The sequence below is a fragment of the Protopterus annectens genome, chromosome 7.part0 (genome assembly GCF_019279795.1).
Source record: "Protopterus annectens isolate FY-2018-M chromosome 7.part0, PAN1.0, whole genome shotgun sequence".
NCBI lineage: Eukaryota > Metazoa > Chordata > Ceratodontiformes > Protopteridae > Protopterus > Protopterus annectens.
In genome coordinates, this window is record NC_056739.1 from 814,358,241 (window position 1) to 814,370,768 (window position 12,528).

Consider the following 12,528-nt stretch of genomic DNA (forward strand, 5'->3'; position numbering starts at 1 on the left):
GCTAACTAAAATGCTCATTCGAAGAAGCCCTCTCTAAACCTGAGACACCTAAATTATCAAAACCTGACCCTAAAAGTAGAAGCCATTCTGTACTGACCTCACCATTGGGGGAAGACTTAAAATCGCACAAGTCACTGGTTCCATGTGTGTCTTCAGAACAGAGGATAAAAGTACCAAAAGTGACTGAAAAATCACCTTTGGCACAGATGGTTCAGTCTTCCTCAGTACCAACAGTTACTGCACTGATACTAACTACTTCAGCACCGACCACTGCTTCGGAACCAACAAACTCTTCGGCACCAGCTTCACTCACCTCTCATTCAGTTCCAGCTTCCCCATCTGCACAGCAACCTGTGGTGCCAAAAGCTGAGATATTTATACCTCCCAGGACTAAGTATTCCCCCTCTGTGTACCCATTCTGTGGTCAGCTTCCCAGACCTTTCATTTATAGGCCAGAGTCTCCCTTGGGAATGTCGATCCATTCTCCCAGAAGCCTTTCTGAAGTGAACTTCCTTAGATTGGAGGACCACATTTTGATGGCCAGGAGTCTCCCTGCACCAATGGAGACCTCTCTCCCTCCCGGAACCTCCAAGAACTCCATCAGGCCTTCCTTCCTTCAACCTCCTTCCAAGGTTTTGAGCCCACCACTTCCACTTTCCTGGTAGCAGCTGTCTCAGTGACTATTATGCACCTTACCTCAGCACTGGGGTAGTCTCTGATGTCCTCAGCACCATTGGATCCATTGCACACCTGGGACCATGGTTTGGCTGTCAGTTCTGAGGGTTTCCTGAATGGTTCTGGTAGTTTCTACAGCTCCGTCTTTGGCTCTCATGACCATGGCAGTTTCTTACCCTCCCCCGGCTCCTGTTCTGGATGGTGGCTCATCGGAGCTGGGTGCGACCCAGATTCTGAGGCTGTCTAAATCTGTTCCGGGATCTCATCCCTCTTCAGGTGAACCTGTGTTTCAGGTCATGGAGAGAGCTTTAGCCTCAGCAGGCTCCTTCTATGTCAGAGTGTCACATTTATGTAACCTCTGGTTTGCAACTGTCACAATCTATCACATCTGGACAGTGGGCACAAGAGCTGCAAGACATCCCTGTTCAGGGTCCCTCCTCTTAGGAGTCTTCCTCAGAAGTTCCCACTGAGGAGCCATCCCATAAGAGGACTTGCAAGAGGAACCATCTCAATTCTACAGAAGACTCTTGTCACAGATGACAAAGATTATGATGAAGGGGAGGGATTCCCCTGGTCATCCCTGAAGATGTCTCCTTCAGAGACATCCTAGAAATCCTGAAACAGAGGGGTGATTGGAAGTCCTCAAACCCATTCTCTGAGGAATCTGTGTTCTTGCAAGGTTTTTGTGCCCACCCATCTACTTCCTGCGTGACTCCACCCACTGATAATCTAATTAAGCTGTTTGTTCAGTGGGAGTGGAAGACCCCTGATTCCACAGAGCCCATTCTCCAGAGAGACCAGATAAAATTTTGACAGCCCCAGAAGATCAGCCTCATTGGACAAAGGGGTCTAGCAGTAGAAGCCATGGTGGTGGCGGTGGCCACTAAAAAAGAACTCGCCGAGGAGAGTTCTACTGTCCATCTTCCTAACTGAGAGTCTAGGTTGATGGGCAGGTTTGGGAACTGGGTTTTTGCATCATCTACCTTCACTATTAGGTTCTTGAATTTCTTGGCACACTTTACTAGACTCCAAAGGGATCTGATAACTGAGTTTCGGACACCCTTGCAGGAGTTGTATGGGATAAGGTTGCCTCTCAGCTCGCCACCCTGGAGTCTATCTCAAACTCTTCCATGCAGCTTATTGCTCATGCAGCTGAAGGAGCATCTAGGCCAGTGGTTACAGGCATTGCCATAAGGCACTCCTCCTGGATGTGCTTGTGTGACTTTGTGGAGCCTTTCAAGTTTTCCTTTGTCAGTGCCCCTTTTGATGGTTCGTCTTTGTTTGCCCTTAAAGTTACACACACTAGCCAGTTGTGAAAAAGATGGTAAGACCCTTTCTGCTGTGGGTGTTCATTTTTCCACTCCTTAACGATCCTATTGTAGAAGTCAGAGGAGTTGGAAAATGTGGTTCAAGAAATCCCAAGGGCCTTTTCATGACACATGTGGTGAGTACCCCCCCCCCCGGGGCAGAGGAGGGAGCTCTACTGGAAGATGCCCCCCCCCCCATGGCAAAGGGAGTCCGCATAATCAGGATTCCAGAAATTCCTTTTCCAGACAACCCCACCAGCGCTTCTGAACAGAGGCCCGATTGCTTACCTCTGGAAGCAGTCGGCAGAAGATTTTCACTGCACCAAACAGCCTGGCTGACGATAACGTCAGATACTTGAGTGCAGAGAATCATCACCAAGAGGTTACCACATTCCCTTCAATCTCTTACCAAAGTTTCAAAAGCGAATCCCTGATGCTCCACCCAGTCAGAGGGATCTAGCAGCAGTAGATTCCAAAAGCTGCTCAAAGAAAGAGTCATCCAAGAAGTCCCACCAGACCAAATAAGATCCAGATTTTACTTGAGATTCTTTTTAGTGCCAAAAAACACAGGGGACTGGAGACCAATTCTAGATCTCAGCCTACTGAACAAATTTGTACAACAGACGAAATTCCAGATGGTCACGGTTCAGTCTATTCTTCCCTTTCTGGAAAAGAATGATTGGATGTGCTCTATAGATCTTCAGGACGCGTATTACCACATAAAGATGGACAAATGCTCCAGAAGATACCTCCACTTCCTGCTAGGAGCCAGTCATTACCAATTCTGAGCACTACTGTTCGGTCTCACCATAACCCCCAGGGTGTTTACCAAATGTGTGGCAGTGCTAACAGCACACTTGAGACTATGAGGATTCCAAGTGTTTCCATACCTGGATGACTGGCTCCTCACCTTCCCCTCCAGGGATCTACTGCTTTACGCCACAGACTTTGTGCTGCATCTCACTGAGGTACTAGGCATTTCAGTCAACAAGGAAAAGTCACAGTTGTCTCCTACATAAGACCTCGAGTTCATAGGAGCAAGACTAAATACAGTTTCTTATGTAGCTTCCCTCCCCCTCCACTGGCTGATAAAGCTAAGGTCACAAGTTCAAACAATCATTTCCCGAAACAAAGTTCCTGCTCATCTAGTACTTCAAACTCTGGTAACCATGGCAGCGACTATAACCTTAGTACCCCTAGCAAGATGCCACTTGAGGCTGCTTCAATAGCTCTCGGCATCCCAATGGTCGATTTTAACTTACCCGATGGCTCATCCAATCCTGATAAATCACTGCAAAAAGGATTTATCCTGGTGGATGTTGTTAGAAGAAAATATGTGGGGTTGCACTTTTTCCCCCCTCTCTGCCCAAAGCCATAGTGACCACGGACGCTTCCCAGATAGGGTGGGGTGAAGTTATCTGGGAAGTGCTGTTCAAGGCACTTGGTCCCCGCAAGAGGCCACTTTGTACATCAGCATCCTAGAACTGAGGGCAGTGCTTTTAATGTTGCCACAATTCCAGTCTGTCCTTCCTTTGGGGACAGTTGCAATCCAGTCAGACAGCATGTCGGTAGTCTGGTACATCAACAAGCAGGGGTGAACCAGATCTTGCCCACTCTGTCTGGAAGCCCTCAGGATTTGACAATGGACTATCACTTCCAACCTCTTTCTGATAGCAAAACATATCCCGGGAAACTCCGACATGATTGTGGACAAATTGAGAGGATGCATCCTCCTGCCTTCCTAAGTGGTCTCACAACCACAACATAGCGGTGAATATCTTTTGTCATTGGAGCCAACCTTGCTGCAATCTGTTCACCTCTCAGATAAACAACAAATGCAGCAGCTACTTTACCCTAATTCCCCCTTACGGGGAACCCCTGAGAGACTCTTTTCTCCTCGGTTGGTCCCTGGGACTACTTTATGCCTTTCCCCCCTACTCCACTGATTCCCCAGTTTTTGAGGAAAGACCAAAGGTTGAGAAGCAAAGTAATTCTCATTGCACCCTATTGGCCCCGCCAAGTCCGTTTCCCCTTTCTTTGGCCTCATCTGGTTCACCGCCCTTGGATTCTGGATCCAGCTCCAGACCTGCTCTCTCACTCGTAGGGCTTGGTACATGCCAATCTCCAAAATCTCAAGCTGATGGCTTGGTATCACCAGTTCCAGTAATTTCCAGCAGAATAACTTGCCCTGTCCAGTACAAAAGATTACCTTAGCACATGGAAAAAATTTTCGATTTGGGCCTGTACAAACAACATAAATCGCTTTTCAGCACCAGTTGATAAGGTCCTGGAATTTATAGTGTCCTTATTTGAATCCGGAGTCTCTACTTCCACAGGTAAGATTCAGTTAGCTATTTCCAATTTTCATAACGGATTTAACAATCATCCCTTGATGTCTCATCATTTATGCAGAATTTTCCTTAAAGGCACTTTACATCTAAAACCCCCATTCAAAGACCATATAGTGCCATGGGATTTGACTTTAGTTTTACAATGCCTAGTTAGACGGCCCTTTGAGCCAGCAGCTACTGGTGACCTCAAATATTTGTCTTGGAAAACCCACTTCCTGGTGGCTATCCGGTCTGCCAGGAGAATTTCCAATTGGAAGCTTTGTGTAAACCATCCTTGCATCATATTTCACAAGGAGAGAGCGTCACTAAGAACCAACCCGTCCTTTCTCCCTAAAGTGGTGTCAGAGACTAATATTACCCAGTATATAGACTTGCCAGTCTTCTTTCCACATTATTCAAACAAAGGTGAATACTGTTTACATTTGCTAAATGTCCACAGACAATTATCTTTTTACATAGACAGAACAAAATCTGCTAGAAAATCAGACCAATTATTTGTATCCTTTTCAGGACCCGGACTGGGTAAACTGGTATCGAATGTTACCTTATCAAGATAGCTTAGAGATTGTCACATTTGTCTATAATCAGAATAATCTCAAACTACCTGCTTAGAGCGCATTCCACCAGATCTGTTTCCACTTCAGTTATCTTTCATTCCAAGGCCTGTATGGAAGAAATATGTGCAGCTGCAACATGGGCTACTCCTCATACCTTTATCACTCATTACAAATTAGATATGGTCTCCAGGGGAAGAGCATCCTTTGGCTCTGTGGTACTCAGGAATATCCTTCCTTAGGGCTTCCCAGGATCTAAAGTAACTGGGAACTCTATCCAATCTGTTAAGAATGAATGAAGATTGACAACATCAGATAAAGAAGGTATGTTCTTACAGTAAAGTTCCATCTGTGTTGTCTATCTTCATTCTTGACATCCCACCCTCCTTCCCCTTCCAAGGGACTTCTGGAGGATTGGATCTTGTTCTGGGAGGTTATAGGGTTATATCTTAGACAGGGCTTCTGTCTTTTCTATACTAGGCTGCAAATTCTGTCTGAGGTAATGGAGAGAGGGGCATTGTGGGGGTAGAGCCTTAGCTCGAGAGTTTTTCACTGATGTGAGCTGTATAATGGCCGAGTTGGTTCCGAGAGGTCAGAACCAAACCCATCTGTCAAGACTGAATGAAGATCGACAACACAGAATGAACATTATGGTAAGGACATAACTTATTTTTTTTCTTCTTTATCTTGCTTTCAGAGAAGAGCAAAGAGCTTTGGTTTATTTTGTTTTGGAGGGGTTCCAGATCAGAGGGGATGATAGTGCAAAAACAACTAGCTGCACCTCTGTTTAGTACTGCTGTTCTGTGAACATCATGAACACTTCTCTTCTGCATCTTTAATCGTGTTATTTCTTCTTGTTATACTTAGGGGCTAAGTAACGTATTTGCCGCCAATGTATTGTGCATAATACACTTTGATTCATTTTATAGAGAACATGCTTTCTCCTGCATACAGTTGCTGTGCATTATGTGCATACCTTTCAACCTCTTAGGGCAAGAAATCTGGACAAAGCCATAAATAATGGGGGTGAAAAGGCCCAAAAAGAGCAACATTTTTTAAATATTGCTCTTGCAAACTTGGTTGATAAAATAACAGGTTTTGTGTTGGCATGAATTTTCTGAAGGGTATGGAATCTGAAAATCTCTCATTATTTTCTGACTTCAGTCTTTAATAACTTGGCAATGTTTTGCCAGAAAATCAGAGTTTTATGAAAAACGGATCAAAAATATAAAAAAAAAATCTGTACAGTTGAGAGGTATTTATTATTTGCACACTTTGTTTATGAATGTTGCTCAAATTGTGTAAGCAGTGGTTTTATTCTGTGGTGTTTGGATGTGTCATTGGGTCATATAGCATAAGTTCTCATGCTTTATAAATAGTGGCAGTTGCACTGTAGGATTAAACATGGTTATAGTCTGAGGCACTTCGTTTTTTGTGCCATTGTGATAAAAGTACAAGTGCAAAACTTGATTTGTGCATATGTAGATTTATTGTAGAGTTGTTTACTAAAGAGTTTGTTTACATTTTACTTTAAATGTCTTGCATTTAGTGTTACTTATTTTGATTTCAACTTGAAATACTATTTTTTTATGTCCCTATCTTGTGATTCTTAGAGATGAACAAACACAAGAATCTAAACTTCAGTATTTGACTGACTTGATCTTTTGTCAGTGAAACTCACATCCGATGTGCAGAGCAGACTGCTACCATTCACTTTATTTTTTCACAATGTCTCGTTTGTTGTCTGCTAATAGTAATTTATTTTGTCTCTTTCCAATTCCTTTCAGCATGACAGATGTTAATTTGATCAATGATTTATAAATAGCCTTTGCTGAATGAAGTTGGTGGCTTTAGTACTTGTGTTTTGTTTATCCCTTTCAGGAAACACCTTGCTTGGAGCTTGAGTTCGCCTGGTTGAGCCATGCTGTAAAGTTCCCAGATGCCACCCAGGTAGAAGAGCATGCCAACTGGAGTATGTCCCGAGAGCTGGGCTTCACCTATTGTTTTGTGGGGCTGGTAAGGAAGAAGAAAGTTCTAAGCATTTATAAAACACTTTCAGCGCAATTAATTTAAAAACAATACTTGTTAAAGTCCATCAGATGTAGCAGAGACACACACATGACAGACAGGAAGTTGCACAGTGAGGGTCTCCTGTTTGATGGAGTTAAAACACAAAGCTCTTGGTAACAAACTTGTTTATTTCATACAGATTTTAACATTTTTTTTTGTTTTAGATGGAGGATGAATAGCATTTATCAGAATGTTCTGCCATAGTAGAAAACTGTAATTTGTGGATTGTATGGCAAAGAGAGCGTTGCTGGTGCCTCCTATTATGTCTGTTAGGAGTGTGTAACCCTACATCAAGAGGAATGTATATTTTAGTGAGATCTAATGTAAAACAATTGTCACACAGTGTTTTACAACCACCAAGGTTTTGTTTGTCCTTTTTCTCCCTTTGTATATTATCACCAGATGTGTTGCACCTTCCATCAGCTAGGAGTGCAGCTAATCATTAGTCTTTTCACTAGTGCTATTCTCTTTCAAATGTAAACTGGGCTATGCATAAACCCCCCTTATGTCTGAGCCTCTCATCACATGACCCTTACTTAGGTTCATAGGTGTGTACTAGGCTAATGGCCCTGGAGCCTTTACAAGCCTAGCCCATAGAAGTGCCCTGGGATCGTGCCGCCTGATGTTAGTTCCCAGTGTCTCTATCAAGTAGAGCCACTGGAGTGATCCCCGGGGTGAACTTTCTATTACCCATCCACTCATCAAGATCCTTCTTGAAGAGGGACAGCGAGGTGTTCTGCTTGACATGTATGGGAAGTCTTTTCCAGAGCATGGGCAGTCCCTGGGTGAGGAACCTGTCCCTCCAGCATGTTCTGTTGATTGTGGTAATGAGGTTGAGGTCTCTGGAGTGTGTGGTGTGGAGGGATTGGGATTTCTTTAGATGTAGCATTTCTAACAGAGCTGGGTCAGACATGGCTTTGTAAGTCAAGCAAAGATCACCTCTAAGTAGGCGATATGAGATGGAGAATAGCTGGAGTCTTTTGAGTCTGTCCGTGTAGGACATGTGTTAAATGCCTGTGATCCTCTTCGTGAGGTACTTCTGTGGCCTCTCCAGCTGTTGCAGGTGTTTAGTGAGGTACATGCCAAATGGGGCATTATACTCAGTGATTGGTCTAATGAGGGAAGAGTAGAGAGAGATGATGATCTCTTTCCACATAGAAGGACTTTCTGACCACAGTGGCAATGTGGTGGTCGAAGGAGAAGTTATTGCCAACCTGCATCCCCCAGGTCTCTTATAATGCCTTCAGTGTTCAGTGGGCTCTCATCAATGTGGTAATTAGTGGGAACTGAGTTTTTACCAAAGGAGATGACACATTTTTTGGCATTAAGCTTAAGGCCATGGTTTCGACACCAGTCATTGGTCTCAGTGGGGCCTTTCTGTAGGATGTCTGCATCACTTGGGGAGTTTGTAATAGCTCCCAGATTGCAGTCATCTACGAACTTGGTCAGCCAGAGTCCCTTTGTGTTGGCCTGGACTTCTGAGAAGTAGATGCCGAATAGGAGAGTTCCCAGGATCGATCCCTGTGGGACTCCTCTCGTGACTGGTCGGCAGTCTGACTTGGAGTCTACTCCTTTCACACTGTGTGTTCTATTTGTGAGCCAGTTTGCAACCCACCTAGTGATATAGAGGTTGATGCCTGGTTTGGTGAATTTATCAATAATTCCTGAGTGAGGAATGGTATCAAAGGCCTTGGACAGTTTGAGGTAAGCTATATACACTGCCTTACCTTCATCTACAGCCCTGGTGATTGACTCAAAGAAGTCAACCAGGTTGAGCAGGCATGATCTCAATTTCACAAAGCCAAATTGTATGGGGTCTAGAGTTTTGAGATTTCCTGTATCTTTGTTAATCAGGTCCATGATGATGCACTCTGTAGCTTTACATATCAGACTTGTCAGGCTAATGGGGTGATAATTCCCAGGGTCTGTAGTTGCTCCCCCTTTATGGAGAGGGATGACTGTAGCAGTGCGCCATTCTGTAGGGACAAAGCCTGAGGTGAGGCTGTGACTGAACAGGTCACACAGATGTGGTGCCAGTTCGCTTTGTAGTTCATGTAGAACACAGCCAGGGATATTATCGGGTCCCATAGAAGATGTATTCTTGGTCTTGGACAATGCAGCTTAACCTGTGCTGCAGTAATGCTGGGTGCCTGGCATTCTTCCGGTATTGTGATTGGTCCTTTGGGGGGGGTAAAGTTGGCACTGAATCTGTCGGCCAGTATGTTGGCAATATCTGTTGGCTCAGTATAGGAGGTACCATTGTGCAGTAACTCAGAGCAAATCTGGGTATTGCCGTGGATGTTCTTGATATGGAGGGGGTGGGAGGTTTGCATAATAGTTAAGGTGTTTACCTTACAGACACAAGGTACAGGGTTTGATTTTCACATGGGGTAATTGGCTAGGCTTGAAATGGCCCAGAAGGGTGGTTAGCCTAGTACTAACCTATGAACCTATATAACTACAGAAGGCTTTGTGATTGTCTTTAGTGTCTACTGCAATTCTGCCTTCATAGCTGGCTTTAGAGGATTTGATGAGGGATCTCAACTTTTTGTTGAGGCTAATAAGGGAGTTTTTCCAGTCTTGGGACTTCATCTTTTTCTGCAACAGTTTCTTCTTCTGTTGTAGAGTTTATTAATGGCAGGGGACCACCAGATTGGCTTCCTTTTTTTGGAGGAGAGTGTCTTGGTTCTGTTGGGTATGGCTAGTTCCATGCATTTATGTACATGCTTGTACAGTGCATTGGTGTATGATTTGGCAGTCATGCAGCTATTTTCCATTGGCATGGGTGCCATGAAGTTAGCCACCTCTGTTTTTAGGAGCCCAAAGTCAGCTTTGGAGAAGTTTTTCAAGGTGGTTATTTTTGAGGGGGGTGCGGGTGAGATGTGGATTTCCATGGTGATTAGTTTATGGTCAGATCTGACCAGGGAGCAATTGACTACTGCTGTAGAGCAACGGTCGCCCATGTTAGTATTAACCAGGTCAAGGATGTTGCTTCCTCTAGTGGGGATCAGAATGAGATGGTCCAGGGCATTGGAACTGATGAATTCCAAGAAGTGTTGGGCCAGTGCATTGGTGCTTGAGTAGTTCTCCCAGTTGATGGAGGGGTAGTTGAAGTCTCCTAATATGAGTGTGTTGGGTTTGGACCTTGATAAATTCTAGGGTGCTTAGGAATGTGGAGTGAGTCTAGGGACATGGATGGGGACCTATACCAGGCTATGACCTGGATCGCCATCTTACCCAGTGTTAGTTGTACCTGAAGTATCTCAGATGCATTATGCTGGGCTACTAGTTTGGAGGTGTGCATATCCTTTATGAGTATGGAGACACCACCACCTTTGGAGCTACAGTCTATGTTTTGGGGCCAAGTATGGAGTATGTCCTGAGAGCTTCTGTTTATACTGATCTCATTTCTGTGACCCAAACTGCCTATCATGTAATTTCTGTTCTAGCAACTCTACAATGAAATCAAAATATGGCCAAATCAAGTTTTGCACTTGGACTTTTATTGCAATGGTACAAAAAAAACATCAAAGTGCCTCAGAGTATAAATGTGCTTTTAATTAAAGTTTAAACCTTAAGTCTTGCTTATTGTAGACCCTGAGAGGACACTTGGCTGTCTCTCAGCTGAATATCTTCCTTTTTCCTGGTTTGTTGACCAAAGTGGAGGTGCATAATTCCTTTCAAAAAGTATTTGAGTGGATGAATGCAGAAAACTTTGAAAGGCTATAGGGCTAAATTGTAAAGTTTCTAAACCAGAAAGAGTAATGAGCATCCTTCTAATTTTTTTTAAAAAATAAATAAATAAAACAACAGCTGCCCCCTACCCTTTTGCCTTAAAGACCACAGCAAGGGCAATGGATGCCATCTCAAAAACAGGATTCAGTGCTCTAAATCCCTCATATGTATTTCCTCAAATTTTATGGCATGCATTTGCAATGCTAGCAAGGGCTCCAGCACCAGCAGTATTGTATGTAGGAGCATGAGGCCTGTCATTTCTGACTTCGCTGAGGCTGCCTTTTTTTGTGTTCCATCATATCGATACCAATAATACCAGTGTCCGTTGTAAAAGAGTGCAATGGCTGATAGTCTGCTGGAATCTTTTCCCTGCCTTCTGTTGTCTGTTTCCCCTTTCTTCACTTACCTTGTAATGCTACAGAAATGTATGCCTGCTGTCCTGTGAGAAGAAAAGGGGCAGTCATATCCTCTTGTTTTTGCCACATTTAAGTATATTTCATGGCTTTAGTCTGTACTTTGCTGGCCCCTCACTGCTGAATCCAAAAATACTGGAGGAAACTAGGTTTGCCACTTTTCTTGTGTGGTGTTTTATGGGTGTAGGACAACCACATAAAAAACAAACTGCGTGAATTCCCATTCCAAAGAAAAGAATCTGTTAATAATAGTATTCACTTAGCTTGCAGTGTTTTGCCTCCTTGTACTCTACATGTTCAACTCTTCTTTAAACAATTCCAAGCTCCATACACCTTGCAATTCTATCTTGTACAGGTCTCTTGGCTAGTGTACACATGGACCACTTGTGTTTTATCGGTTCCCTATCAGAAGCCTGAAACACTATAAGCTTGAAAATCAAAATCCTGAAACCAAAAGCCTGAAAATTCAAAATCCCGAAAACCCAAAATCCTGAAACTCAAAATCCTGAAAACACAAATAATGCTAATATGTCACTATAAAGACACTAATATCTACCAACTGACCCTGACCCTAACCCTAACCCTAAGGTCCGTCAATATTGCACACTCACCTGACCCGCGCCCTAACCCTAACTCACTTAAACCGCCCCTAACCCCAATATTTGTCACTATTGCATACATGCCTAACCTGCGCCCTAACCCTAACTCACTTAAACCGCCCCTAACCCTGACATAAAACCAACCGCACACTTACCTGAACCCAACGCATGACCTAACACCACAGGGCTAACAATAGCAAAGCCACAATGACGTCAGTATGTCCATTTTGTGTTTTCAGGATTTTGAGTTTCAGGATTTTGGGTTTTCGGGATTTTTAATTTTCAGGCTTTTGGTTTCAGGATTTTGATTTTCAAGCTTATAGTGTTTCAGGCTTCTGATAGGGAACCGTTTTATCCCCAAGGTAAATGATACATAAATTGGGTACTGCCTATGTTTAGTACATTTGGGGAGACCTAGTGCTTGGATACCACCACAAGGTCCTATTGTAAGAATATTGTTTCCAGAACGTGCTGTTTTTGTATTTCTTGTGTCACTGTGTTTAGCTTCCACAGGCTGTCATGCTTAAAATGAGCAGTAGGAAGGGCAGGCTATTATACTATGTATTATACTATATATTAATATTTGTGTTTCTCACCAGTATAGCTTATTACTACTTAAAGGAGAATAGAGAACATAATCATCATTTTAAAAGTAAACCATCAAAATTCTGTTTGGTGGAGACTATACAATTGTGTTTAAATAATTTAAATTATATTGACAGCGACTGTTTTAGTACAGAATCAGTGCACATATGGCAGCCCAGAAAAAAGATGAAAGGAGGGCTCCTGCAGTGTTACAACAACTGGGCTTTATTTGTGGATGT

The 12,528-nt window shown here is 43.4% G+C and overlaps 1 protein-coding gene across 1 annotated transcript in view; it reads left to right on the plus strand.

Annotated features, from left to right (window-relative positions):
- The window catches only part of LOC122806106 (phosphatidylinositol 4,5-bisphosphate 3-kinase catalytic subunit alpha isoform-like), a 943,896-nt gene that overhangs the window by 86,285 nt on the left and 845,083 nt on the right, over window positions 1–12,528 (plus strand). Inside the window, exon 3 of the mRNA XM_044076344.1 lies at window positions 6,769–6,903. Coding sequence (XP_043932279.1) covers window positions 6,769–6,903 — 135 coding nt within the window. The remainder of the gene's footprint in view (window positions 1–6,768; window positions 6,904–12,528) is intronic.